Raw genomic sequence first — 25,569 nt, forward strand, 5'->3', positions numbered from 1 at the left:
TGCTGCCAGGAAAACATTTTCCCTCTTGCCTTTCCTGGCAAACTCCTAGTAGCTGTTATCTAGCTCTAAGGTCGGGGCAGCACAGATGATGTTTGGAATGAATGCACGGTATCTGGCATTTGTTCATTCAGTTATTTAACTGATATTTACTGAAGGACTACAATGTGCCTGTGCCCAGGAGTCACTTGACGCTCCGCGGATTCAGCAGAGAACAAGACAAACAAGAGCCCAGACTTCACGGAGCACACCTCCTTTATAGGATCCAGTGAGGAAGGCAGATCATAAACAGATAAAAAAAACACGGTGAAGTCGAGAAACAAAAGTGCAGTGAAGAATAGAGCAGGATAACACAGAGCTGGACAAGAGTGCTGTTTTAGACACTGTGGTAAGAAGAGGTCTCTCTGAACACAGAGGCAGTGAGGGGTACAAAATCTGACAGGAAATACCAGGAAAAAGTGTATGCAGGAGTTGAATGTGGCTGCCTCTGGAATTTCAGACTGGGTGGATGAGGATTGTTTGTTTGTGTTCCTCCCCCCTCCACCCCATATTTAAGGTCCAGAGAAGGAGAGTCCAGAGAAGGAGAAACAATTATACAATTGGACAAAATAAGTGGGAGAACTGGCTCTTAAGACATTGGACATGAGGAAATGAAGACACTGGACATGAGGAAATGAATGACACCGAGAGATAGGAAACAGTGATTCCTAAGATTACCCCTAGGATAACCACAAGGTGGCCTGAATTAGGGACAGGGAGGAGAGAGTGGCAGGAAGCCATGGCGGTTTCCGGGGCACAGTTCTGGAGAGGAGTGAGCCACAGATGAAGGGAATTTCTGTGACTTGCCAGAGGTCTCCCTCCAGCATTCAGCTGAATCCTCATCAGCACGTGAGGCTGAGCAGACTACCCAAGGACAGGAAGAGATTAGAGACCCCGGTGCTCAGAGCTCACAGACACCAGGGCACAGTTCTTGCTCCCAAAAGCCAAGGTGAAAACCTCTTAATTCGGGGAGCACTCGTTAGAGAGCTCAGAGGAGTCCTGTCTCAGTAGTAGAGCTAAAGTAACTGTAAGCTAAAAGCTTTTCTAATCCAAAGTAACAAACCTTAAAAGCAAGACCTAAAGAGAATAAACTGTTTCTGACTAACTTAACTTGCCAGAACAAAGTTCAAGAATATTTTTGAGAGCATAAAAACGTTCAGTACCCAACAAGACAAAATGTACAAACTGCTGCTGCTAAGTCACTTCAGTCATGTCCGACTCTGTGCGACCCCAGAGACGACAGCCCACCAGGCTCTCCCGTCCCTGGGATTCTCCAGGCAAGAACACTGGAGTGGGCTGCCATTTCCTTCTCCAATGCATGAAGTGAAAAGTGAAAGTGAAGTCACTCAGTCGTATCCGACTCTTAGCGACCCCATGGACTGCAGCCTACCAGGCTCCTCCATCCATGGGATTTTCCAGGCAAGAATACTGGAGTGGGGTGCCACTGCCTTCTCCAAAATGTACAAAGCCTGGCATTTAATCGAAAAGAAGCAAGAAACTTCAACTCATAATGAAAAGAAAAAACAGTAAATAGAAACTAGTCCAGAAATGACACAGATGATAAAATTAGTAGATTAAAGCATTAACTTGTTATAAGAAAATTTCTTATGTTCAAGAACCTAGAAGAAAGGTTGACTATGTTAAGTGGAGGCATGGAAGATATAAACAAGGCTTAGATAACAGGTGTGGGTCCTACTGAAGAGTAAAAAATGTCTGTGAATAAAAATATACATATACTGGAGGAGATTAGCAGCAGGTAAGACACTAGAGAAGAAAAGATAAGTAAAGTTAAAAATCCAGCAGTAGCAACTTAAATCAACAAAGCATTCGTGAACCATGGGACAACTTTAAACATCAAAGTGCATGTATAATCAGAGTACTCATAGCAGAGGTGAGATGTGGGGAAAGAGGTTGGAGAGAAAGACAAATATGTTTGAAGAAATCTTGATCAAGAATTTCCCCAATTTGATAGAAACTATAAACTTGTAAGTCCAAGATGACCAATGGACCCAAGTACAAGAAACAGGGGGAAAAAACCCAAGGCAAAACATAATCTAATTGTTAAAAACCAGTAAGAAAGAAAACCTGAAAAGCTGCCAGAAAACAGAGACATCACATAGAAAAGAAAGATAAGTTTGACAGCAAATTTTTCAAATGTTTCTATAAATAACCAACCCTGTGAGTCAATGCATATATATTTCGGTTACGTAAATATGTTCTATGTAAAGTGGCATATATAAAAATCAATGTACGATTTAATCATTATTTTTAAAGTGTTTAGGAATTTTTCCTAAATAGTAAGACCAATAATAACAACAACAATAACAAAGACTTTTATAATTCTTATATGCAGGCACTGCTCCAAGCTCCTTTATCATGACAATCACTCATTTAATTTTCACAACAACCCACCACGGGATAGGTAGTATGATCCCCATTTACTGGCAAGGAAACTGAGGCATGAGTTAAGTACCTTGCCTATGGTAGCTACATTTTGAACTCAGTGATTCGGTTCCTGAATCCGCCTTCTTAACCACTGCACAATACTGATGCCCAATGAACAGACTCCCTTATAGTCTTGTTCACTGGGGGAGATACTCTGGAGGGGGAACAATGCCTTCCATACAGTCTCCTCTAAGGCAGCTCTGCAGGAACCTAGGGCCCCTGGCAGAGAGGGTGGTGGTGATGCTGGCGTGAGGAATTCACCCCTAACTACAGCCTGTGCTCCTCTCAAACAAACACTGATCTATGTAGAAAGCATACAATTCTGCAGAGTAGAAAAAAATCCTTCTCCTGCCAGGATCTGTGTCCATACCGCCTCCTCAGTCAATCTCCTTACATTGCTGCCCCCAAACTCAGTGTGTATGGTTTTGCTACAAAAACATATGCTTACAAGGAAGACTTTTCAAAAGTCCAAAGGAAATAAACTGAAAAGCATGTTTAATACATAAGAGACTTGGATAAAACCATATTAAGTTTTTTATTTGGATCTGTTTAAGCTACTTGTTGCCTTTCAGAAATTGTCTATACTCATATTAACTCTTTATGTACATATAAAATATGTTATTTTCTTAATACGACTGTAGCTAGAGCACATAGTTCTACTACTTTTGTTTTTTCTACTACTTTTATTCTTTACTTTATTTACTTAATACATAGACACCTTCATTAATGAGCACATTTTGACATACTTCATTCTTTAATGGCTACATAGTACTACCATGTATGTTGTTACCACAGTTTATTTAATGAGGACCCTAATCAAGGTGAATATTAAGTTACTGGAGTATTTTTCACTGTATATTTTTAATATATTTATATACATTTATATAAATATGTACATATATATTTATTTATGTCTACATATACCTACATATATTTATATATGTTAATGATTAATGTATGTGTATAGACATACACATCTCATTCTTGTTCCTGTGTATGAACTTACACACATACATACAGAAGATGAATTACCAAAAATGTTACCAAATTCATCCCCCTCAAATGTACTAAGTTACCCTACTAAGTTACCAAAAGGATATGGAATGCCTGGCTCATTCTGACCAACACTGGCTACCAGTCACTTTGGCAGTATGATGAGGAAATGAGAACAAATTGGGAATATTTTGCCCAGGGTTTATAGTAGCATAAGCTTCCATTCCAACTGTCTTACGTAAAATCACATAGAGACCTGACCTATCCATCTAGCCCTCTACTCTTGGAGATATCCTTGCCTTCAGAGATGTCTAGAAATTCCCCTGTATAAAGCAAGGGAAGCTTCATGTAACTAAATAAACATATTAAGATTTTCATTTAAGTTTGTTTAAAAAACAGAAACTATACTGTTCATGTGACTATTCTGGCCACAGTCCTAAGAACATTATTAAGTCCTTAGACTTCCAATTGAAAAGAAAAATAAATACTACTTTAAAGAGAAGATTTCAATTTGTAAGTGCGGTTTTGACTACACGTTAGAGTCAGTTTTTTTTTTCCCCGCAGTTCGATAACATCTCTGAAGTTAAACTGTAAATTAATGATAAAATATTTTATAATTTGGTTTACACCCAGTTTTTTCAGGAATGTATCTAAAAAAACAAAATAAACTTAAGCTAAAGAAGGACTTAACTTATATTCTAGGTTGAATGATCTCTGTCTTCAGAAGCTCATATCTTTCATAGTCATTTATTTTCAACCAAAGAAAAGAAAAGTTTTCATACCTAAAAGTGTCTAATAAATAACTTTTAGGTGCTTTACAAATAAAGTTGGAAACTCTATATAAAATTAAAGTTTTAAGTCCAGTCTTCCAAGTAGTTTGGATCACTAATGCATTATAATAAGGATATACTAAAGCATTATACTAAGAATACACATAAAGATACACTATCAGCTTCAAAATGACTTTTCTTTATATATATACATACTAGGCAAATTTTCCACCAGGAAGATGGGAAGGTGCTTGTCTCAGACATGCAGGAGAGAGAATATTTTATGTACTATGTTTCTGTTTATGAAATTCTCTTTGAAGATTTTTTCAAAAAAGAATTCAAAAAAGCAGCCAAGAAACGGTGGAAATCTAGAAACAATATGCAGATATTGGGGAATCTTAAAATACCAATTATGCAGCCTAAAAAGTATTCAAATTAGAGTAAGAAGCCAAAGGATTCCAAGAAGAATGCTTTCAAGAACAAAATGGGTATGATTAATACCTATTATCATTAATGAGGTTTTAGTGATAGCATCAAAGCATTCACCTTTCTCTGTTAAGAAAAAAAAAGTGCTTAAGAATTTCAAGAAAACCAACTAAACAAAACTGTATACAATGTACAGTTCCAAATATAAAGCAAAATAAATGCAACACGATCTGAAACAGTTTAGAGAATTAAGAATGTCAGGATTTCCCTGGAGGTCCAGAGATTAAGACTTCACCTTCCAATGTTGGGGGTGAGGGTTACCCTGGTTGGGGAGCTAAGATCTTACATGCCTCACAGCAAAAAACCAAAACATAAGACAGAAACAATATTATGACAAATTCAATAAAGACTTTAAAAATGGTCCACAAAAAAAAACCCCACAAAAAAGCCTGAACAAGATTGTCCATTTGAAGCAATGCTTGAAACATTCTCCACTGAGCAGTACAGGTTAACAATTTATAAGGCTTCCTTTCCTTCTTTACAATTCCAAAAGCTTGATTACATGGTGAAAACATAAATAAATATCTGTACACACACACATATAATTATCATATGGGAACATTAATTATTGTACTCAGCTTTTGTAATCAATCTATACAACAGAGAAGACAATTATTTTTACAGAACAGACTGCAAATATTTTTTGTGTAAAAACTAATGTCATAACTAGCAGAAAACAAGAGATGAATGGGGAAGGAACGGGATGTAAAGCAAGTAAACAGGGTCCACATCTTTCCATCTTACATAATTGACAGTCAAAGCATGCTGCTTAAAAGCTGGTGAATGAAAGTTGCTCAAGTTACACAGTAACAAATACAAAGTCATAAAGTTGATTTTAATTATGAAATTAAAATCATATACATAGTGAAAATGGAGTAGAGGAGAGTTTAATACAGGAGTGGAATCAACTCAATTCATATTTCTAAGAGATTATCAGGGACACAGAGATTTTCCAAGACACCAAGAAATGGAGATTCAGATACATTATTAATACTTACAGTAACATTGCTTAAATTAGTAACTTTTCAACTAACTTCTGGTTCTAGAAGGTCATTTATAGACATTTTATTTTTCCTTTTACATGTTTATGAAGTGTTGAAATTTTTTCTGTCTATATGAAGTACTTTCAGATAACCTAAAAATGACATAACCTCTGCTAAATGTTTCTGTTTTACATCTCTCTGGTTATAAAGGAAAGATTCTCTTGAGTTTATTAATATTTACAGAATTACAGGTTTTCAGTGTAAACCCTACCACTGACTGATTTTAGCTGCAGCTCCCTGACTGATTACTTGATTATGAAAAGTCTTCATTTTTCTTTTCCTCTTCAGCCACATCTATGACACAAACCCAATCAATCAATTCAGGATGAAGGAAAAAATGCACTCAAATGCATTAGGTCATACATATTGATTGGTTAACATAGTTTTTCATTAGTTTCAATATCATATAACTTTAACTTAGATTTCCTATAAAATGTGAATGCTGCTAGTTCTTTGCTTACCTGAATTGTTCTGGCAATAAATTTTATATGGCATATTAGGTTAAACAATTAAGCATTCTGGAAGATAGATGCTGCTGTTGCTGCTGCTGCTGCTAAGTTGCTTTAGTCGTGTCTGACTCTGTGCAACCCCATAGATGGCAGCCCACCAGGCTTCCCCGTCCCTGGGATTCTCCAGGCAAGGACACTGGAGTGGGTTGCCATTTCCTTCTCCAGTGCATGAAAGTGAAAAGTGAAAGTGAAGTCACTCAGTCGTGTCCGACTCTCAGTGACCCCATGGTCCGCAGCCTACCAGGCTCCTCCATCCATGGGATTTTCCAGGCAAGAGTACTGGAGTGGGGTGCCATTGCCTTCTCCAAAGATAGATGCTACGTGAATCTTATTATTTTATTTTATGACCTGCTTTGAAAGAAGGAAAATAGATAAATGAATTTTATCTGCACTACTTCCTAACTTGGGCAAATCTCTAAGTTTCTTTGAGCCACAGTATCTTCATTAATAAATACAGAAGACAAAATGATACCTACTGTATTAGTTTGTCAAATAATAAATGTCTTGGTGCTTTGTAAGATGCTCTGAAATGGAATGAAAAATTGCTAACTATGAACACTGTAAAGCAATTATTCCCCAATTAAAAATTAAAAAAAATTTCTAACTATGAAGCAAAGACATCACTTTGCTGACAAAGGTGCATCTAGTCAAAGCTATGGTTTTTCCAGTAGTCACGTACTGGGGTCACAAAGAGTCGGACACAACTGAGCGACTAAACTGAACTGCACTGAACTGATGCAGATGATACCACTCTAATGGCAGAAAGCGAAGAAGAACTAAAGAGCCTCTTGATGAAGGTCAAAGAGGAGAGTAAAAAAGTTGGCTTAAAACTCAACATTCAAAGAAAACTAAGATCATGGCATCTGGTCCCATTACTCCGTGGTAAATAGAAGGGGAAAAATGGAAGCAGTGAGGTTTTATTCTCTTCGGCTCCAAAACTGCTGCAGGTGGTGACTGTAGCCATGAAACTAAAAGATGCTTGCTCCTTGGAAGGAAAGCTATGACAAACCTAGACAGCATATTAAAAAGCTGAGACATCACTTTGCCTACAAAGGTCCATATAATCAAAGCTATGGTTTTTCCAGTAGTCATGTACGGATGTTGGACCATAAAGAAGGCTGAGCACTGAAGAACTAATGCTTTCAAATTGTGGTGCTGGAGAAGACTCTTGAGAGTCCCTTGGACTGCAAGGAGATCAAACCAGTCAATCCTAAAGGAAATCAACCCTGAATATTCATTGGAAGGACTGATGCTGATGCTGAAGCTCCAGTACTTTGGGCACCTGATGCAAAGCTCCAATACTTTGGCCACTTGATGCTGGGAAAGATTAAAGGCAAAAGGAGAAGAGGGTGGCCAAGGATGAGGCAGTTAGATAGCATCACTGACTCGATGGACATGAATTTGAGTAAACTCTGTGAGACACTGGAGGACAGAGGAGCCTGGTGGGTTACAATCCATGGGGTCAGAAAGAATTGAACATGACTTAGCGACTGAGCAACAACAACTCACTGGGCTAAAATCATGGTATTGGCAGGGCTGGGTTCCTTTTGGTGGTTCACTGGGAGAAAACGTTTCTGTTTCCTTGTGGTTGTAGGACTTGGTCTTCATTTTCTTGCTGACCCTCATTTAAGGGCAAAGTTTGCAGCTTCTAGAAGCCACCTGTACTCCTTGGTTCATGGTCTCCTTTCTCAATCTTCAAAGCCAGCAACAGGAGATCAAGACTCTCATGTCCTGTTTCTGTGACCTACTTTTCTGCTTCCCCTTCTTTTTAAACGAGAGACTCATGGGATTATATTAATCCTATCCAGATAAGCTAAATTGTCTCTGTGATCTCAAGGTCCGAAACATTCACCACCTCCATTAAGTCTCTTCTGTATATCAGGAAACATATTCACAGGTTCTGGAGATTAGGGCGCAGACATTTTGGGAGATCCACTATTTCTTTTATCACAGACCTAGAGGAAGTGAGAATATCTGGGTGTGGGGGCAGGATGGTCCCAGCAGGTGGAAGATTAAATACTTGACATAGTTATGTGCCTAAAGTGATGCGGAGGGAGAAGAGTCAGAGATAAGGTCTGAATAGTAGTGGAGAGAGGTGAGGAGAAGTAGAAACAAAGGACAGGCTAACATAATTAAATGTGGAGATTCTTAAAAAAAAAAAAGAATGAAAGAAAGAAATGGAAACAAATATAACGGTGAGGTTTGGGAATCTGAGCAACTTGAAGGATGGTGGTGCCAGTAACTGAGCTGGGAAGACTGTCAGAGGTAGGGGGTGGGGGGGTGAGTGCAAACAGGAGCTCTGCACTTGTTGCATTAAGTTTGAGACACATGTTAGATAGACATTAAGTGGATATGTTCAGTGGACTGAATTTACACATTTGGGGCTTAGGGAGAGGTCTTGGCCAGAGATACACATTTGGGAATCATCTAATTGTGAATGTGATCTAATGTCAGTAGACAGGATCTGATTATCTAGGAAGAGAAGTTTATTCTGCAATCTTGAGGCCATATCAGTGCTTATGGTTTTCCATTCTAGTATGAGAAAACTTAGCTGCATTTTAAAGTCTTCCCCTTCCAGATTGAAACTTCTCTAGCTCCTTTAGCTGTCCTTCAGAAGACCCACCTTCTGGTTAAAATATAGTTTGTTACTGTTCACCTAAAATATAGAATCCAGGACTTAAGAAAATATGGCCATTCCCAGTTAGTGAATGGATTATGTCTCCAAAATCTACAATTGAGGTAGTTTAAAACTCAACACAGATTTTCTCATAAGTATAAAAGATAGACTACAACTCATAAAAAAAAACCCTGTTTAGCCCATATATGCAGAAATGACAATAATATTTTGGTAGGAATTATTCATATACATGTTTTTATTGTAGATTTCTTTTTGTGCTTCTATGAGATCTTAGGAACACAATTTCTCATTATTTTATAAAGACCTTTTTCCAACTGGAAGAATTAAACATGTTCATTACAGAAAACAAGCAAATAACAGAGGATAGAAAAGACTCTGAATCATCACATCATACCTACTTTTTGTAATTTTTTTTTCCATTTAAACATCATAAGCCACCTTCATTCTAACAGATTCTGTCCCATATAATGGTTACATGAAACAGTGCGTGCATGCTCAGTCATGTCCAACTCTTTGTGACTGCATGGACTGTAGCCCGCCCGGCTCCTCCATTCATGGGATTCTCCAGGCAAGAATACTGGAGTGGGCTGCCATTTCCTTCTGCAACAATAATATTTTTATTTCACCCACCAGCTTTGCAGGATAACACAGTGGTTAAGACTTCTGATCCTTGAATCAAACTGCCTGGGTTTGAATCCTGTGTTTTCTATGGTTCTCTGCTGGGCTTGGGTAGCACTCCATGATTTGGGGCAGATTATTTAACCTTTACAAACCTCAATTTTCCCATCTATAACATGAAGCTTACCATGGTACCTTTCAAATAGGTTTGTTGTCAGGATTAAATGTGATTATCATGTCACTAATTTACCATATTATCTTGCATTTAGCAAGAACCCAAACAAGAATGTTATCTATTAATATCATTATTAACATCTAGTCACTTTCACAGCTGTTTCTGTATCAGCACGGGGGAGGGAGACTTGGTGGACAGAGAGGGAAAAAAAGATGACCCCACAGGAGTGTAGCTACTGACCACATCCATCCATCTCCACAAGGGAGAAGGGACTTTTCTCCCATCAGCAGAGGTGGTTGAGCCTGCAGGGCAAACCTGTGGCTTCTGCACTCACCTATATCAGCGCCCACTCAGAACCCTGTATTGCTGACAAGACCCATCCACTAAGACCCAGTGGAATCCTGACTTCCCTCGATCTTAGTGTAAGATTCCTTATCTTTGACCCGTATTCTCCTAAATCTTTTTGGAAGCTCTAGTTCACTGTTGGCTCACGGTGAACCTTGAGGTCAAACAAAAGCACTAGGTCTTCCCCGAGAATTCTGGAACAGGTGATTGTGAGAACTTGAGGTCAGGCTTACAAAGGACCATGTCCATTTCCACCCATCGTATGAGGATGCTGCAACTTTTCTGAAAACTTATGCTGTCACCCAAATCATAAGCCAGCATTTCTGCCAAGCCTTGTGTCATTGGAGAGTCTGCAGTAGCCTTCCTTCATTCAGGCCCGAAAATTCATTCTACAACCTCCCCACTGGTCTCACTGACACACTCATGCCCTGTAACCATCTGTTTCACAGTAGCCCTTTTCAGGCCTCCACCAGATCACATGACTCCTCTGTTGCACTCATTCCATGGATTTCTACCACTTCTGGAGTAAAATTCCAGTCCCTATTGTAGCCTACAAAGCCCTACACCCACAGGCTTCAGAGCCCCTCTCTCTTCTACATCTCCTAATACACCCCTCTTACTTATCCTGGTCTATGCACACCAGTCCCCTTCAGTTCAGTTCAGTTCAGTTCAGTTGCTCAGACATGTCTGACTCTGACCCCATGGACTGCAGCACGCCAGGCCTCCCTGCCCATCACCAGTCCACTTCTGCTGCTGCTGCTAAGTCGCTTACTGACCATCAAATGTATCAAGCACATTCCCAGCTTTAGGGTTTTTCTTGTTGTTGTTGTTAAGTCGCTGAGTTGTGTTTGACTCTTTGTGAAACCATGGACTATAGCCCACCATGCTCCTCTGTCCATGGGATTTCCCAGGCAAGAATACTGGATTGGGTTGCCATTTCTTTCTCCAGCCTTTAAAAATATCTGGCAACAAAGTAGGCTGAATACAGGAAATAAAGGAGGAAGCAAAGAGGGGAAGGAGAGTGAACAAGTAATTAACAGCAAGACAACACACTGGGAAGAACACATCCACAACTTAGCCCAGTTCAGCAGTCTGATAGTAAAAAAAAAAAAGTAAGATGAATTATTTTTGTCAGAGAAAAATCAGTAAGTTAGACATGATAGAGCAGACAGTGCAGAACCAGATCATTTCCTATAGAAAAATTTGTGGTAGCTGGTCTAAAGAATACTGTTCATGAGGGCATGTGTGCTATGAAAAGAGTTTTGAAATATAGCCCTTTTATTAAAAAGAAACTACCCGTCTTAATAATTAGCACCACTGTGGAGAAGCTACATGGTATGGTACAAAGAATGCCAATCTAGAGTCAGACACACCCGACACCCAGATCTGTCACTTGCCAGCTCTGATTCCTTAAAGATATTGCTTATTCACTTTGAGCTTCAATTTCCTCATATGGAAAATGAGGATGATAATATGTTTCTTTAGGCCGGTGGCAGAGTAAATATGTAAGACATGGTATATAAAACACTTGGCACTTCACCAGACACAAGGCTGGTGCCCTATACATCCTAGTCTCTTCCCAAATGTCATTGGGTTTCTCACAAATCTAAATGGAATCTGAGGCCATTAATAACTTCCAATTCTCTAACACACCATGAAGCTCTATGATGCACTATGCTTCTGTCTTAAAAAACATCCTCACAAAAAATCATGCAACTCAAAAGTTCAAGTATTCCCAATGATATTTGGGAAGAGACTAGAATGTGTATTCTCTCTATATAAATGAGCTTCCCAGGTGGTACAATGGGAAAAAAAAAAATATCTGCCTGCTGATGCAGGAGACACAAGAGACAGGGGTTGGAGCCCTGGGTCAGGAATATCCCCTGGATAAGAAAATGGCAATGCCCTTCCCAGTATTCCTGTCTGGAAAATTCCATGGACAGAGGCGACTAGCAGGCTACAGTCTATGGGATTGCAAAAGAGTTGGACACAACTGACACACACACACACACACACACACACACACTATACTGCTAAGCCACTTCAGTCGTGTCCAACTCTGTGCAACCCCATAGACGGCAGCCCACCATGCTCCGCCGTCCCTGGGATTCTCCAGGCAAGAATAGTGAAGTGGGTTGCCATTTCCTTCTCCAATGCAGGAAAGTGAAAAGTGAAAGTGAAGTCCCTCAGTCGTGTCCGACTCTTAGCGATCCCATGGACTACAGCCCACCAGGCTCCTCCATCCATGGAATTTTCCAGGCAAGAGTACTGGAGTGGGGTGCCATTGCCTTCTCCACACACACACTATATGAATATACATATACACACAAGCATATATATGCAGATAGATAAATAGGGATAGACAGATGATTATTTTTTAACTCAAAGAAAGTGCAAAGGGTAAGCTTGGGTGGAGAAGAACTACTGCTTATTCATGACGAGTTTTCTTTCTATTGGCATCAAGAATTTAAGATCCAAGACCCTCCTGTGTTCTCTCAGTACGGAACAAATAGTCCTCAGTGGACCCCATGGAGGAAGTTTACTTGAGCACAGGCCATCTGCAATATGCCTGCCAGCTTCAAAGCTCTGCTGTTCAGGCCTGAAACATGGGCAGAGAGCAGGTGGAGAGGTCAAGCTCTGTTTCTGTAATAAAATACAGACTGTTTTATAGACTTTACAAGCAAGGATGCTGAAGAGACACCCTGTTATTCCTGCTGAAGGGAAAGAAGCTTTTTTTGTTCTATAAACAGTATTAGAAGGCAGGCATCCACATTTTTAAAATGCCCACCTACACAAAGGAAGGAAGCTCTTAAAGACTGTAGAATTCTCAACCTTCTTTCAAAATTCCAAATGAGAAAAAATATCAAGTATTTTATGTCCCCAATATATGTTTGGTTTAAAAACAGATGATGATGATATTTATTTATCCACATATTTATTGAGCACTTACTATGTGCTAATTCCCATTCAAAGTGTCTGATATTTATCAGTGAAGTAAAGTGGCAAAGGGAACTGCCCTCATGAAATTTACATTCTAGCAGGGAAGACAGAGAACAACAGATATATTTCTAAAATAAGTAAATTATACAGTATGTTTTAAAAAGTGATTATCTGGTATGGGAGGAAAAAACAGAACCAGGTAAAAGGAACTTGGAGTGCTGTGGCAGGACAGGAAGAGAGGAGGAAGAGGGGGTGGAGTTGGAAGTTTAGACAGAATGGGTGGACAGCACTGAGATGGCAAGGGCAGGTTATGAAGCTGCATCACAGAACCGAACTTAGTAAGAGTTTTGTTCTCTTAAATTTAAGTTAACCTATCAGTCAAGCCCTTAAAGGAGAATGAAATAATGTCATTTGCAGCAACATGGATGAACCTAGAGATTATCATACTAAGTGAAGTAAGTCAGACAAAGACAAATATCATACATATGGCTTATACGTGGAATAACAAAAAGATACAAGCGAACTTATTTACAAAACACAGAAATAGGACTCACAGACTTATGGTTATCAAAAGGAGAAGGGCAGGGGAGGGGATGAATTAGGGGGTTGGAATTAACACATACACACTACTATATATAAAATACCTGGAGAAGGAAATGGCAACCCAGTATTCTTGCCTGGAGAATCCCATAGACAGAGGAGCCTGGAGGGCTACAATCTATAGGATCGCAAAGAGTCGGACATGATTGAAGCAACTTAGCACATATATAAAATAGATAAACAATAAGGTCCTACTGAATATCACAGGGGACTAAATTCAGTGTCTTGTAATAATCTATCATCAATAACGGGATATAATGGAAAAGAATATATATATATACACACAAGTGAATCACTGTGCTGTACACCTGAAACTAGCGAAACACTGTAAATGATGTATGAAAAGTGAAAGGCACTCAGTCGTGTCCGACTCTTCGAGACCCCATGGACTGTAGCCTGCCAGGCTCCTCTATCCATGGAATTCTTCGGGCCAGATTACTGGAGTGGGTCGTTGTTCCCTTCTCCAGGTGATCTTCCCAACCCCAGGATCAAACTCAAGTCTCCCACTGTGTAGATGGATTCTTTACCGTCTGAGTCAGCAGGAAAGCAAATGAACTATATTTTGATTTAAAAAAACAATTCAAATTAACCTACTTTAAAAAATTTATTGATACAGGACTATTTAAAAACTGAGTTTATCTAATAAAAAACTTACAAGCAAATGTCTGTATTTAAACAAGCATCACCTTTTCTAAATCCATGTAACACACACCACTGCCAAAGACTTTTAGAGAGAAGTTTGCAGTCTAACGAGGCCAGGCCTCAACATGTATCACTGCCATTCTTCATGTAGAATCGGCATTTCTAAATCCACATAGAAGGAGCTGCTAAAGAGGAAAGAAAAAAGAAATATTACAAGAGTTCTTTGTATTGATTTCTTTTACCCTTAACAAAGAGATTTTCCTAGTTACATGATATATCATAATCACTTAATTTGTCTGACTCCTTTAAAGATACAGAACGATGAATTCAAGAAAAAGGGTTGACTTGCAAAAATAGAATCATTTTGCAAGATTCTGTTGTTTGTATGAGTCACTTTTACCTTAATAATATGACATATGTGGTCTCTATAGAGAAACAAAAAAAAGCATTAACTCTAATTTCTCCCATCCCCAAGGGCCTGAGCTAAATCTAAAGCAGTCAGCATCTGAAAAGTCTAAAACTGCTCCAGAGGGTAGGAAGGATGAAGCCTTTCCCTAAGCCTTACCTCTAGATTTAATGTACTAGACACTCACAAGTAAATCACCTTCAACACCTGGACGTGATCATCTGCTTTCTTTCTCTTCATTGTGTTTCTGCACAAGCAGAGTCAGTGCAACTGTGAACCCTGTGCCAGGCATTCCCCCACAGAGCACAACACAGATTTGAAGGGAACTCTTTGATGAAGTCCTTTCCTGGACTAAAGACACTGGTTCGCCATTTAGGGAATTAACACCTGCAGCCACAATTGGTCCATTCCCTTTTCCAAACGTTTGCTCTGTGAGTGTCTGAGCACTCTACTCCTCATCAAGGCTTTGCCAAAGTGATCCTAAGTTTTACAAACTGAAAGGTACAAGATCAGTGTAATATGGAAACACGAAAGCATTTCCAGATGGGTGAGCTGCTTGGCCCTCAGAGATAAATAGTACATTCAATTTAAATAGTTGAGAGTAGAAAAGAGGAGCTATATCCATTTTATTATATAACTTTTCAGAGACAGACTACAAAAGTATATCAATCTGCAAAGATACATATGAAGAACATAGAACAAAAATGTATAAGGATAATTATTTCTCAATTAACATGTGAATATAAGTTGATATGAATTATTTGCTCAACACAGTGGCACCAAACTGAAGTTGAAATATGACTTTCAAAAGCAAAAAAGTATATCCATAATTATAAAAATGTGAACAACCTAATATTTAGTAGAAAGAGTTAATAGACATAGCACATTCACATGCCATAGAAGATTTATTAACATGAAATGAGATTTTAATCTTGTTAAAGATAAGAGCAAGCTATAGAGAGAGTACACTTTTGTGTTTAACGAAATATATAATCATGAGTGTACGTACATATTATGTACTAAAAAAGTCAAAAGAAAAAAACCACTAAAATGTTCTGAAGGAATGAAATGTTTTTTTTTTCTTTTTACTTTTCAAGGTTTTTGCCTCCAATTTTTCTGCATTGAAGATATATCTCATATTGTTTTCTCAAGTTTTGAGTGATAATACTCTCTCAGTTCAGTTCAGTTGTTCAGTCGTGTCCGACTCTTTGCAACCCCATGAATCGCAGCACGCCAGGCCTCCCTGTCCATCACCAACTCCTGGAGTTCACTCAAACTCATGTCCATCGAGTTGGTGATACCATGCAGCCATCTCATCCTCTGTCGTCCCCTTTTCCTCCTGCCCCCAATCCCTCCCAGCATCAGGGTCTTTTCCAATGAGTCAATTCTTGCATGAGGTGGCCAAAGTATTGGAGTTTCAGCTTCAGCATCAGTCCTTCCAATGAACACCCAGGACTGATCTCCTTTAGGATGGACTGGTTGGATCTCCTTGCAGTCCAAGGGACTCTCAAGAGTCTTCTCCAACACCACAGTTCAAAAGTATCAATTCTTCAGTGCTCAGCTTTCTTCACAGCCCAACTCTCACATCCGTACATGACTACTGGAAAAACCATAGCCTTTTCTAGACGGACATTTGTTGGCAAAGTAATGTCTCTGCTTTTTAATATGTTATCTAGGTTGGTCTTAACTTTCCTTCCAAGCAGTAAGTGTCTTTTAATTTCATGGCTGCAATCACCATCTGCAGTGATTTTGGAGGCCCCAAAATAAAGTTTGACACTGTTTCCACTGTTTCCCCATCTATTCTCTCTAGTGAGAGGAAATAAGCTGTAAATCAGCTATTCTGAATTCCAGGTTCCTCTTTGATCTTTATTAGCTATAAAGATAGAAAAACCACTTCTGAGTACTATGCCCTTTCATCATCTATAACATGAGGGTGTTGACCAGATGCTTTCTAATGTCTTAGTATTTTACTTACGTATAAAATAACAACTGTATATTGCTTTGTCACATGTATTTTTCTCCACATCCACTCCACAGCAGGGACTGTGCCATATGCATGTATTCTATGCCCTGTTTTACATAACCAATGATCAGGGCAAATGAATGTTAACTCATTCACAACTAACTGTGCATATGAACCCTATTGTTCAAAATCAGTCTTCAGGGTCAGATTCTATTCAGTTTGTTGTTTTGCTCTCTCTGTCTCACCAAATAGCAAATTCAGCAGAGAAGGCAATGGCACCCCACTCCAGTACCCTTGCCTGGACAATCCATGGACAGAGGAGCCTGGTAGGCTGCAGTCCATGGGGTTGCGAAGAGTTGGACACGACTGAGCGACTTCACTTTCACTTTTCACTTTCATGCATTGGAGAAGGAAATGGCAACTCACTCCAGTGTTCTTGCCTGGAGAATCCCAGGGATGGTGGAGCCTGGTGGGCTGCCGTCTATGGGGGTCGCAGAGAGTCGGACACGACTGAAGTGACTTAGCAGCAGCAGCAGCTATCCTCCCCTAGGGCTTCCCAGGAGGCTCAGTGGTTAAGTACACGTCTGCCAATGCAGGAGATGCAGGACAGGAGGGTTCAATCCCTGGGTTGGGAAGATCCCCTGGAGGAGGAAACAGCAAACCACTCCAGTATTCTTGCCTGGGAAATCCCATGGACAGAGGAGTCTGGTGGGCCATGTATATGCCATGGGGTCACAAAGAGTCAGACACAACTGAGCATGCACGCATGCCCCCTCTTCCCTACTGTATGTGCACCATCTGGTGTGAAATCAGGGTGCTCTTCAAATGTAAGCCCTAAATTGATCTGGGCCAGACAATGTCTTTCAGAGAGACTAGACCACACGTTCTCTGCTCATGTCTCATCCCACTGTTTCTTCTTCTTTTCCAAAATGCTCACCCCTCTTTCTTCCTTGGTCTGAAAGCGAATGCAGTAGCCCCTGTATGTGACTATTCACCTGAGTTCTCTAGTTCCTAGACACTTCCTCTTGCCTTGGAGGGGAACGACCTCCCTTTGTCAGAGGTTGTGAGCACATACTTGGATTTACACAGGAAAGGATGGATGTGGCCAACAGTCTGCTATTAAAAGGATGCAGCTAGGATAACTAGGATAAAGGGACATGTAAAAGCAGGTCCTTCAAAAGGCATTTTTCTGAAGTTGTTAACAACCTTGTGTCTCTACAGTATGAAAGGGTGTGCTGGGTCCTGATGTGGGTGAACTCTGCAACCAGTCTGGCGCCAGCGGGGAGCGGACCCATTAGTTGGCTACGCAGACCCTTCTCTTGCTACTGTGACAAAGCACACTGTCCGTCTGACAGGTGAAGAGGTGCCAAGTTTGTTTTTTTAAATTTTGTATTGGGGTATAGCCAATTAACAGTGTTGTGATGGTTTCAGGTGAACATCGAAGGGACTCAGCCAGGCATATACATGTATCCATTCTCCCCCAAACCTCTCTCCCGCCGAGGCGGCACGTAACATTGAGTAGAGTTCCATGCGCTATTCAGTAGGTCCTTGAGGTGCCAGTTTTTTTTGCTTTTCTAGTTAACATCATTATATCTCATTTAAATTATTTTTCTTAATATGTAAACAACCTGGAGTTAATCTACTGCTGGGATCTCTTTAATAGGCTTTCTGAAATAAATGTAACTAAAATGACTAATTTTTCTGGCAACAAAATTTATTTTGCACCAAACCCTCCAGAAGCAAGTTAAAAGAAGCCCTCACCACTTTCCTGCCCAGGTCTGCTTCTGACTGCAAGATATGGCCTCCCGCTGAGTTTTGTGCTTTCTTTAATCCAAAGATATTCCTACTTCATTAACACAATTCTTCATTTTTTTTACTGCTTTGTTAGCATGAAGGAGAAATTCCAGGCTTTAAAAGATTCAAATGACTTGTCTCTAAATCAGACCTGGACTCTCTCCTCTCAACATGCCAATTTACATGAAATCTCTTAGAGTTTCTCTGCTTCCATAAGATGCGTGTGCCACTGCCCATCAAGACCCAGGCTTGCTTCTTTGCACAAACAGTCCAAAACAGTTTTCCTGATCTGTTTCAACTTGAAGTGTTGTCAATATATGGATTGTCCTGCTTTCTAATTCAGTGAAAAATCTAGTTTTCCATTAGTCTCTGCCTTTCTAATTTTCGATACAGCTTTACTAAATGTAATTATTAAAGGCAGATTCAAGAAAGCAATTACTGATCTACTGGTTTGTATCTCTGAAGTCTTAATAAGTGGTAAAAAGTTGTAATTGCACTAAGAGTATAAAATGAATTTTTCTATGGATTCAACATATACACCCTTGAATCTGTATATGGGGAGACATATTTAAAACAATATATAGAGCATGCTGTCTTCAAACCTGCATTTAAACTTTATTCAAAGGCAGTGCTCTGGGAGAATGGCATTGAAACATGTATAATATCATATAAGAAACAACAACAAAAAAAAGTCCAGTTACTTATTTTAGTTACTTAAAAAACAATAATAAAAAAATAAAAATTCGTTGTATAAAAAAAGTACATTGTAAGATAAATAAAGCAGATTTAAATTAAAAAAACAAACAAACAAAAACAAAGGCAGTGCTCTGTGCTGGAAAGAGCAGGAAAGGACATTTCAGAAAGGCTACATTCTGCTCTTTCTCCAGGACTCTATGACTTTGGTAAAGGACTTAACTCCCCTGATCTCCTTTTTTCCCATACATCTATAAATATTAATATGTGAGAATATTAAACTAGATGGCTACCAAGTACTCTTTCAGCCTAAAGTTCTATGAACTATTTATTAAATGCTTAATCACTGGTAGGCTCAGTATTATACACACACAGTTTCCAAAGCTTAAATTTTAGTGAAAAATAAACATATAATTAATATAAATATAAAGCAATATATAAAAGTGCTATCCAGTGATATAAACCAAATTAATTTTCCAAAATGTCCTGAGGAATAGCTGTGCATATGAAATGGAGGATACATCTTCTTAGACAGTTATCCAAACTACCTAATATGGCTTTCTATCTATAGGTAAATAGTGGAACGTCTGCTATATAGTCACAAACAACAAACTTGAATGGAGCCACTGACCCCAAACCAAAATGCCTCTGAAACATTTGGTCGGCATGTAGTGACCATTCAACATTTATCTCAGACCATTCAACTTTATCTCAGTATTATGATATTATTTATTAACTCATGAGAGGCAGAAGGTGCAGGTTACTGTCATTATTTTAAAGATAAGAAGACTGAGAATGAGAAAAGTGGATGACTTTTCAGAAGCCTCATAGCTAATCAGGGGTTTGTCTTCTGGAATACAATCATGAGTAGCTTTTCTGCAAAATTAATTGCTGAATAAGGCCACAGAAGCCCCGTCCCTATGATTTTTCACCCTTACACCGAAGCTTTGAAGTTTGCCTTGAGCATCATCACTACTACCATTATCTGAAGGGACAACTGCAAACTCAAAACCACGCTATAGTGGTTTCTTCAAATCCTCCTTCATGAAGGAGAAGTCAAGGGGGAAAAAATGGGAAACAGAAGCCATCAGGCAAACAAACCACATGGTTCTTCCTTTAATTCTAAGTTGAAAACCTGTATACTATGTCCATACTGAATCACCCTTCAAGGTGGAAGCTACATTTTAAAAACATCGCTGTCACAGGAGACAGAGTCTTTTCCATGGAGAAGCCATGGCAGGACCAGAGGTCTTTCCCTGTGACATTTGAGGAGCAAGGAAAGATGTTTACCCTGGGGGAACAAATGCAATCTTTGAATATTTACCGAGCAAATGAGTACAGGAATCACGGTGAAGTTATATCGACCCCAATAACAAAATTAAGGCCAGCTAGTAAATTTTCCGTATAGTCTAAAGCTAAGAAAAAGGACTGTGACTTAAGAATTTGCCATGCAAGCACAATGAGCCCACACTTCAAGTCACCCACAAGATAAGGCTGAACGGACAGCTTCCAGGCAGCTTATGTGAAGAAGGACTACTACTCAACCCATTCTCTGGTCAAAGATTGTGTTTGGGGAGAACAGACTGCATGCCACTGTTAAGTAAACAGCCCCTTTCTTTAGAGTGAGTCAATATGGGCCAGAGTGTCATTAAGCCAGAGAAATAACTAACATAAAATCTGAGATGCAGAATGTTAAAGATAAAGACCTCAGATTAACTATTCAAAGAAAAGCATTTTACAAGGAGGCCCTGAGACCGAGATCCAGAGTAAAAGCTTCTAAAACACAAAAGCACAAATAATTATAAACACAAAATCTGAAATAGTCACTTGAAAGAATTAAGACAAGGGGGTAAACATTCGACCTCCAGCTTTGAAACACCAAGAGAACAAATCCAGTGATGAACCTTAAGAGGGGCCACATAAAATGCACCCAAAGGATCCAAATCCACAGAGGAGCTGGGAACAGAAAGCAGAGATCCAGCTCACCCTGGGAACAGAGTCAGGAGCACACTTTCCTCACGCAGTCAGAATGAACAAGCTACACGTGTGGACACAGACTCTGAACAAAGAAGCAAAAACCAGACACAGTGCAAAGTCCTCTGGGTTTTGTGTTAATTCTGATATTAGGTAGCTATGCTACCCTGAAGGGTCATTTACTCTCACTTCTGATCCCACTCTGTCTGTCTGTCTGCCTATCTACCCATCTATCCATCTAGTGAAACTGTACAGTTCACTTCTATGTGCAAACATGTGCTAGACGCTGTTGTGTTCAGTGAACTAACAGCACAATGAATAGCCTTACACATGCTCTGCCAGAAAGGACAATTACCGAAATAGGACACCCCAGTCAGGGCTAAGTCCTTGAGAACGTGATGCAGACACTGAGACCTGAAGCCTCAGGGGAAGGTGAGCAGGGCCAAGGGACAAGGTTACTTTAACTAAGGAAGATTCATTTGAGTAGCTGGACTGTGAGACTAAAAGTTAGGGCCAGGAAAAAGGATCCTTAGGAAGGGAGGGGCCAGACCACACTGGGCCCCTTAAGCCACACTAAAGACTGACTGGCCTTTACCAAATGAGCAACGAGGAGCTTCTCATTGCTAGTAAGTAGGAGCCAACATGATCAGATGTGCAGAAAAATCATGCTGACTGCAAAATGTTGCATTCCAAAGGGTTCAGAGTGGATGGGGGAGGACTGAGTAGGAAGTTATTAAGTCTTCGCCCAATGTTCTGCTTCACACTGAAAATTTTATGTTCCGGACATTTTCATGTAAGCATTTTATAATTACAATATATTGAATTTAAAATGAACTCAGTCATATAACAATTATGAAACTCACCCTTTAAAAGTTGAATAGTTGGCCTTTTAAAAAGGAAATCATGAGGACCCTTTAAGACCCCTCTCTTCAATGGCTATTCTCCCTTCGTCACCCACACAAGACCAAGAGAAGGCTGTTCTGCTGGTTAAGACAACAGAGAAAACCACTGTAGGTTGCAGGCACTGGTCTAAAAAGGAATAGAGGGGCTTGGTTGTCCTCCACCTCACAGGGGATGTGTGGAGGCCCCCTCAGGCAATGAAGGCAGTTTGCAGGTGTCCCCACAGGAAACAAAACAAATCAAGAAAAAAGTAGGGGTGGGGCTGGGGTGAAGGGAGAGGAGAGGTGTTGGGAGTCAGGAATACTATAGAGGCTGGCAGAAGGGGAATGCAAAAGCAGAAGGCATTATCAGGGCCCGCTCAGTGCCGGACTAAGGGTGAAGTCAGTTGCCCACTTAGGTGAAACAGCAAAGAGTGAAAATCAATGGATATACGAAAACCAAAGTCACCATCGGGGTAAGACACTGAGACAAGAGCATTTTGAAAGAGAATCAGACTATTTCACTTGTCCCATAAAGGATACCATAGGGGAAGAACTCTGAGGCCCCCAGATAAACTCTACCTGCTAAGTATCTGATGATGGGGATCCAGGTAAAGATGGGTTATAATCTACAAGCTCTAGGTTTGTGTTCATCAGGATGAAGTGATGCATTCCACTTACAACTGGGATTCCATGTTACAAAGATCAACTCTGGGTTCTGTCGAAACTGTGTAATGATTAGGCTGGTGACATAATTCTGAAGTAATGGAAGGAAGTACCAACCAAGGGCCTGGTTCCTACCCAGCACATGACTGGGAGTATGGGTAGCCTATTCATGCATTGTGGAAAGCGCTTGAGGACAGAGCAAGCCAGTCTTCAAAAGGGGATGGATAGGGAAGGGACTGATAATAACCAAAGCAGAGTTTTTCACATATCTATTAGTAGAATCCCTCTGCCCTGCTCACCACCTCAGTCTGATTAAAGGGAGAAATGGCCAGGAACCACCTACTCTGTCTCCATTCTCAACAGAGTCACCCCATCTAATATCCTTCCCTCCCCCACCACTCACTCATCAACACCTGTCTTGCCTCAGGCTAGGGCTTGGAAGACCAGTCGGGATGGCCCTATTTTGAACCAGTCAGTCCTAAAGGAAACCCTGCATATTCATTGGAAGGACTGATGCTGAAGCTCCAAGACTTTGGCCATTTGATGCGAAGAGCTGACTCACTGGAAAAGACCCTGATCCTGCGGAAGACTGAGGGAAGGAGGAGAAGGGGGTGACAGAGGATAAGATGGTTGGATGGCATCATGAAATCAATGGACATGAGTCTGAACAAACTCTGGGAGTTGGTGATGAACAGGAAAGCCTGGTGCGCTGCAGTCCTTGGGATCACAAGGAGTCAGACACGACTCAGCGACTGAACCACCACCACCACCACCACCATATTCTTATAACCTTGGTCCTGAAATGAAGGGAAAAGAACTTCAAAAGTAAAAGCGACAGCAAAATGAGTGGCGACGTGATGGCCATGCAAAGAGCAGAAGCCTGGGCTGTAGCCCAGGGGATAAGCCCAAGAGAGGGGAGGTCTCAAGACACCCAGGCAGGAGGCAAAGAGTGCCTCAGATCCTGGAAGTTCCAATGCAACTCTGTTATACTGGATTCTTTTAATTACATTTCCCACTGTCAAAGTAAACTTTATCTCTGGTGATTGTAACTTCCTAATCATCTCTCTTTACAGTTGCTACTCCCAATAGTAAAGTGATGGTTGACTATTTATAGAATAAACTGATATCCTTCTGCCTTGAACCTACAAGCCCTCAATCCTCTCTGGCCTCAAAGCTGCATTCCTCAATAGTGAAAAGCATGCACTAGAAAGGATTATTCCATTAGGTAGTTTGCAAAAGATAACCACACCAATGTAATGTGATCCAGTCATTACTACAGGGCCTGCCTCTGAAAATAAGTCATGCCCTTGGCGAGTAATTTTTAAGTACCCTGGTGGATCAGGCTCTGAGCTGGCATTCAATGGGGCAGAGAGACCGTCTCTCCCTGACGGAACTCAGAGAAGAGCTAGAGATGAATTACTTGTAAGTATATGATTATGACTGCAAGAGGAGCTGGAAGGAAGTCATCCTAACAGGGAAACCTAGGAACGTAAGGACAGCCCTGCGATTTAACACCGTGCTCTATTCCTGATGGGGCTTCCTAGATGGTTCAGTGGTAAAGAACTCGCCTGCCAATGCAAGAGACACGAGTTCAATCCCTGGGTCAGGAAGATCTCCTGGAGAAGGGAATGGCTGCCCACTCCAGTATTTTTGCCTGGGAAATGCCACAGACAGAGGAGCCTGGCAGGCTACAGGCCATGGGGCCACAAAGAGTCAGACATGACTAAGTGACTCAACTACCTTGATGAGATGGACAGGCTAAGGCCATTGTCCTCAGGGTTTACAAAGGCCTGGGTTGCATATAGCTCTCTCCACTCTGCTACTCAGACCCTAGACTTACCCTTGGAGACCAAAAACCCAGGTTCATACTCCAGCATTATTGGCTGGGTGTCTCAGTTCAGTTCAGTTCAGTTTAGTCGCTCAGTAGTGTCTGACTCTTAGCCTACAGTTACTTCAACTCACTGGGCATCAACATTTTCACCTGTTAAATAGAAATAACACCTTCTCTGTGAGGTGTTAATTAAATGAGTTAATGCTTATAAGTACACTGTAGGGTGTCTAGCATACAGTAAGCACTCAACAAATGTTTTAAAAAAACATTTTCATGACCTAAGTATCCCTGAATTTTAGTCAATGCTACTAAAATTATTTGAACTAGTATTTAATGACCCCTCATTGAATACAGCTTAATGTCTTTGACTCACTTTGGAAATGAAGAGTCTAGAAAGACTGGTCTTGGAATGTGTGTCCTTTGTTAAATATGGTAATTAACTACTGTGTTTCCTTTTGCGCGTTTAACACAGTTTCATATGCGAAATAAAGAAATGTTTTTTATAATTCAATATTTTAAATAGGTAATATGTTCCTATGGTTTTAAAAGCTTTTTTAAAAAAAAAGATATGAAAACATACACAGTGAAGCCTCCCCTGGAACCCAACACTGTGACCAGGCTGCACCCTGCACCCTGCTTCGGATGCTGAGAACAGGCCCTTTCAGCCTCGCTATGAGCGCATTTGACTGAGTCAGCCTTACGTTCTTCCCTTTAACACCAAAGGCAGCACAGCACACACCGTTCCACCTCTTGCTTTTTCACTTAGCAATGGAGCCCAGCATTTTCCCACAGGAGGATATGAAGATGGTCCTTTCCCTCCTTTTACTGCTACATAACATTGTCTTACATGGATACTGTTATAACAAAAGTCTTTTTGGCTACATCTCTTTCTGGATTGACACAAACTTTCCTAATTGTAGTCTTGGCAGTGGGTGATGGAGAAAATGGGTAGAAATACATTGTCATCTGCCTAGATCATTCTTAGTCAAAAAGTAAAGAGCAGCTAGTTACTTTTGGTGGATTTTACCTAAACAATTTACACGATCACTATGCTTCAGTTCACAATAATAACTTTTCCCTTAAATTATTTCAGGACATCTGTTCTGTATTTTACATGTTCCGGG

The 25,569-nt window shown here is 40.2% G+C and overlaps 1 protein-coding gene across 2 annotated transcripts in view; it reads right to left on the minus strand.

The window, feature by feature from the left end:
* The window catches only part of SNX24 (sorting nexin 24), a 172,695-nt gene that overhangs the window by 79,428 nt on the left and 67,698 nt on the right, over window positions 1-25,569 (minus strand). Inside the window, exon 2 of one of the 2 annotated variants that reach the window (XM_070793257.1) lies at window positions 14,285-14,425. The exons of the other annotated variant lie outside the window; for it this stretch is intronic. Coding sequence (XP_070649358.1) covers window positions 14,285-14,299 — 15 coding nt within the window. The 5' untranslated portion in view covers window positions 14,300-14,425. The remainder of the gene's footprint in view (window positions 1-14,284; window positions 14,426-25,569) is intronic. 2 annotated transcript variants of the gene reach the window in all.

This window comes from Bos indicus, chromosome 7, assembly GCF_029378745.1.
Source record: "Bos indicus isolate NIAB-ARS_2022 breed Sahiwal x Tharparkar chromosome 7, NIAB-ARS_B.indTharparkar_mat_pri_1.0, whole genome shotgun sequence".
Classification (NCBI taxonomy): Eukaryota; Metazoa; Chordata; class Mammalia; order Artiodactyla; family Bovidae; genus Bos; species Bos indicus.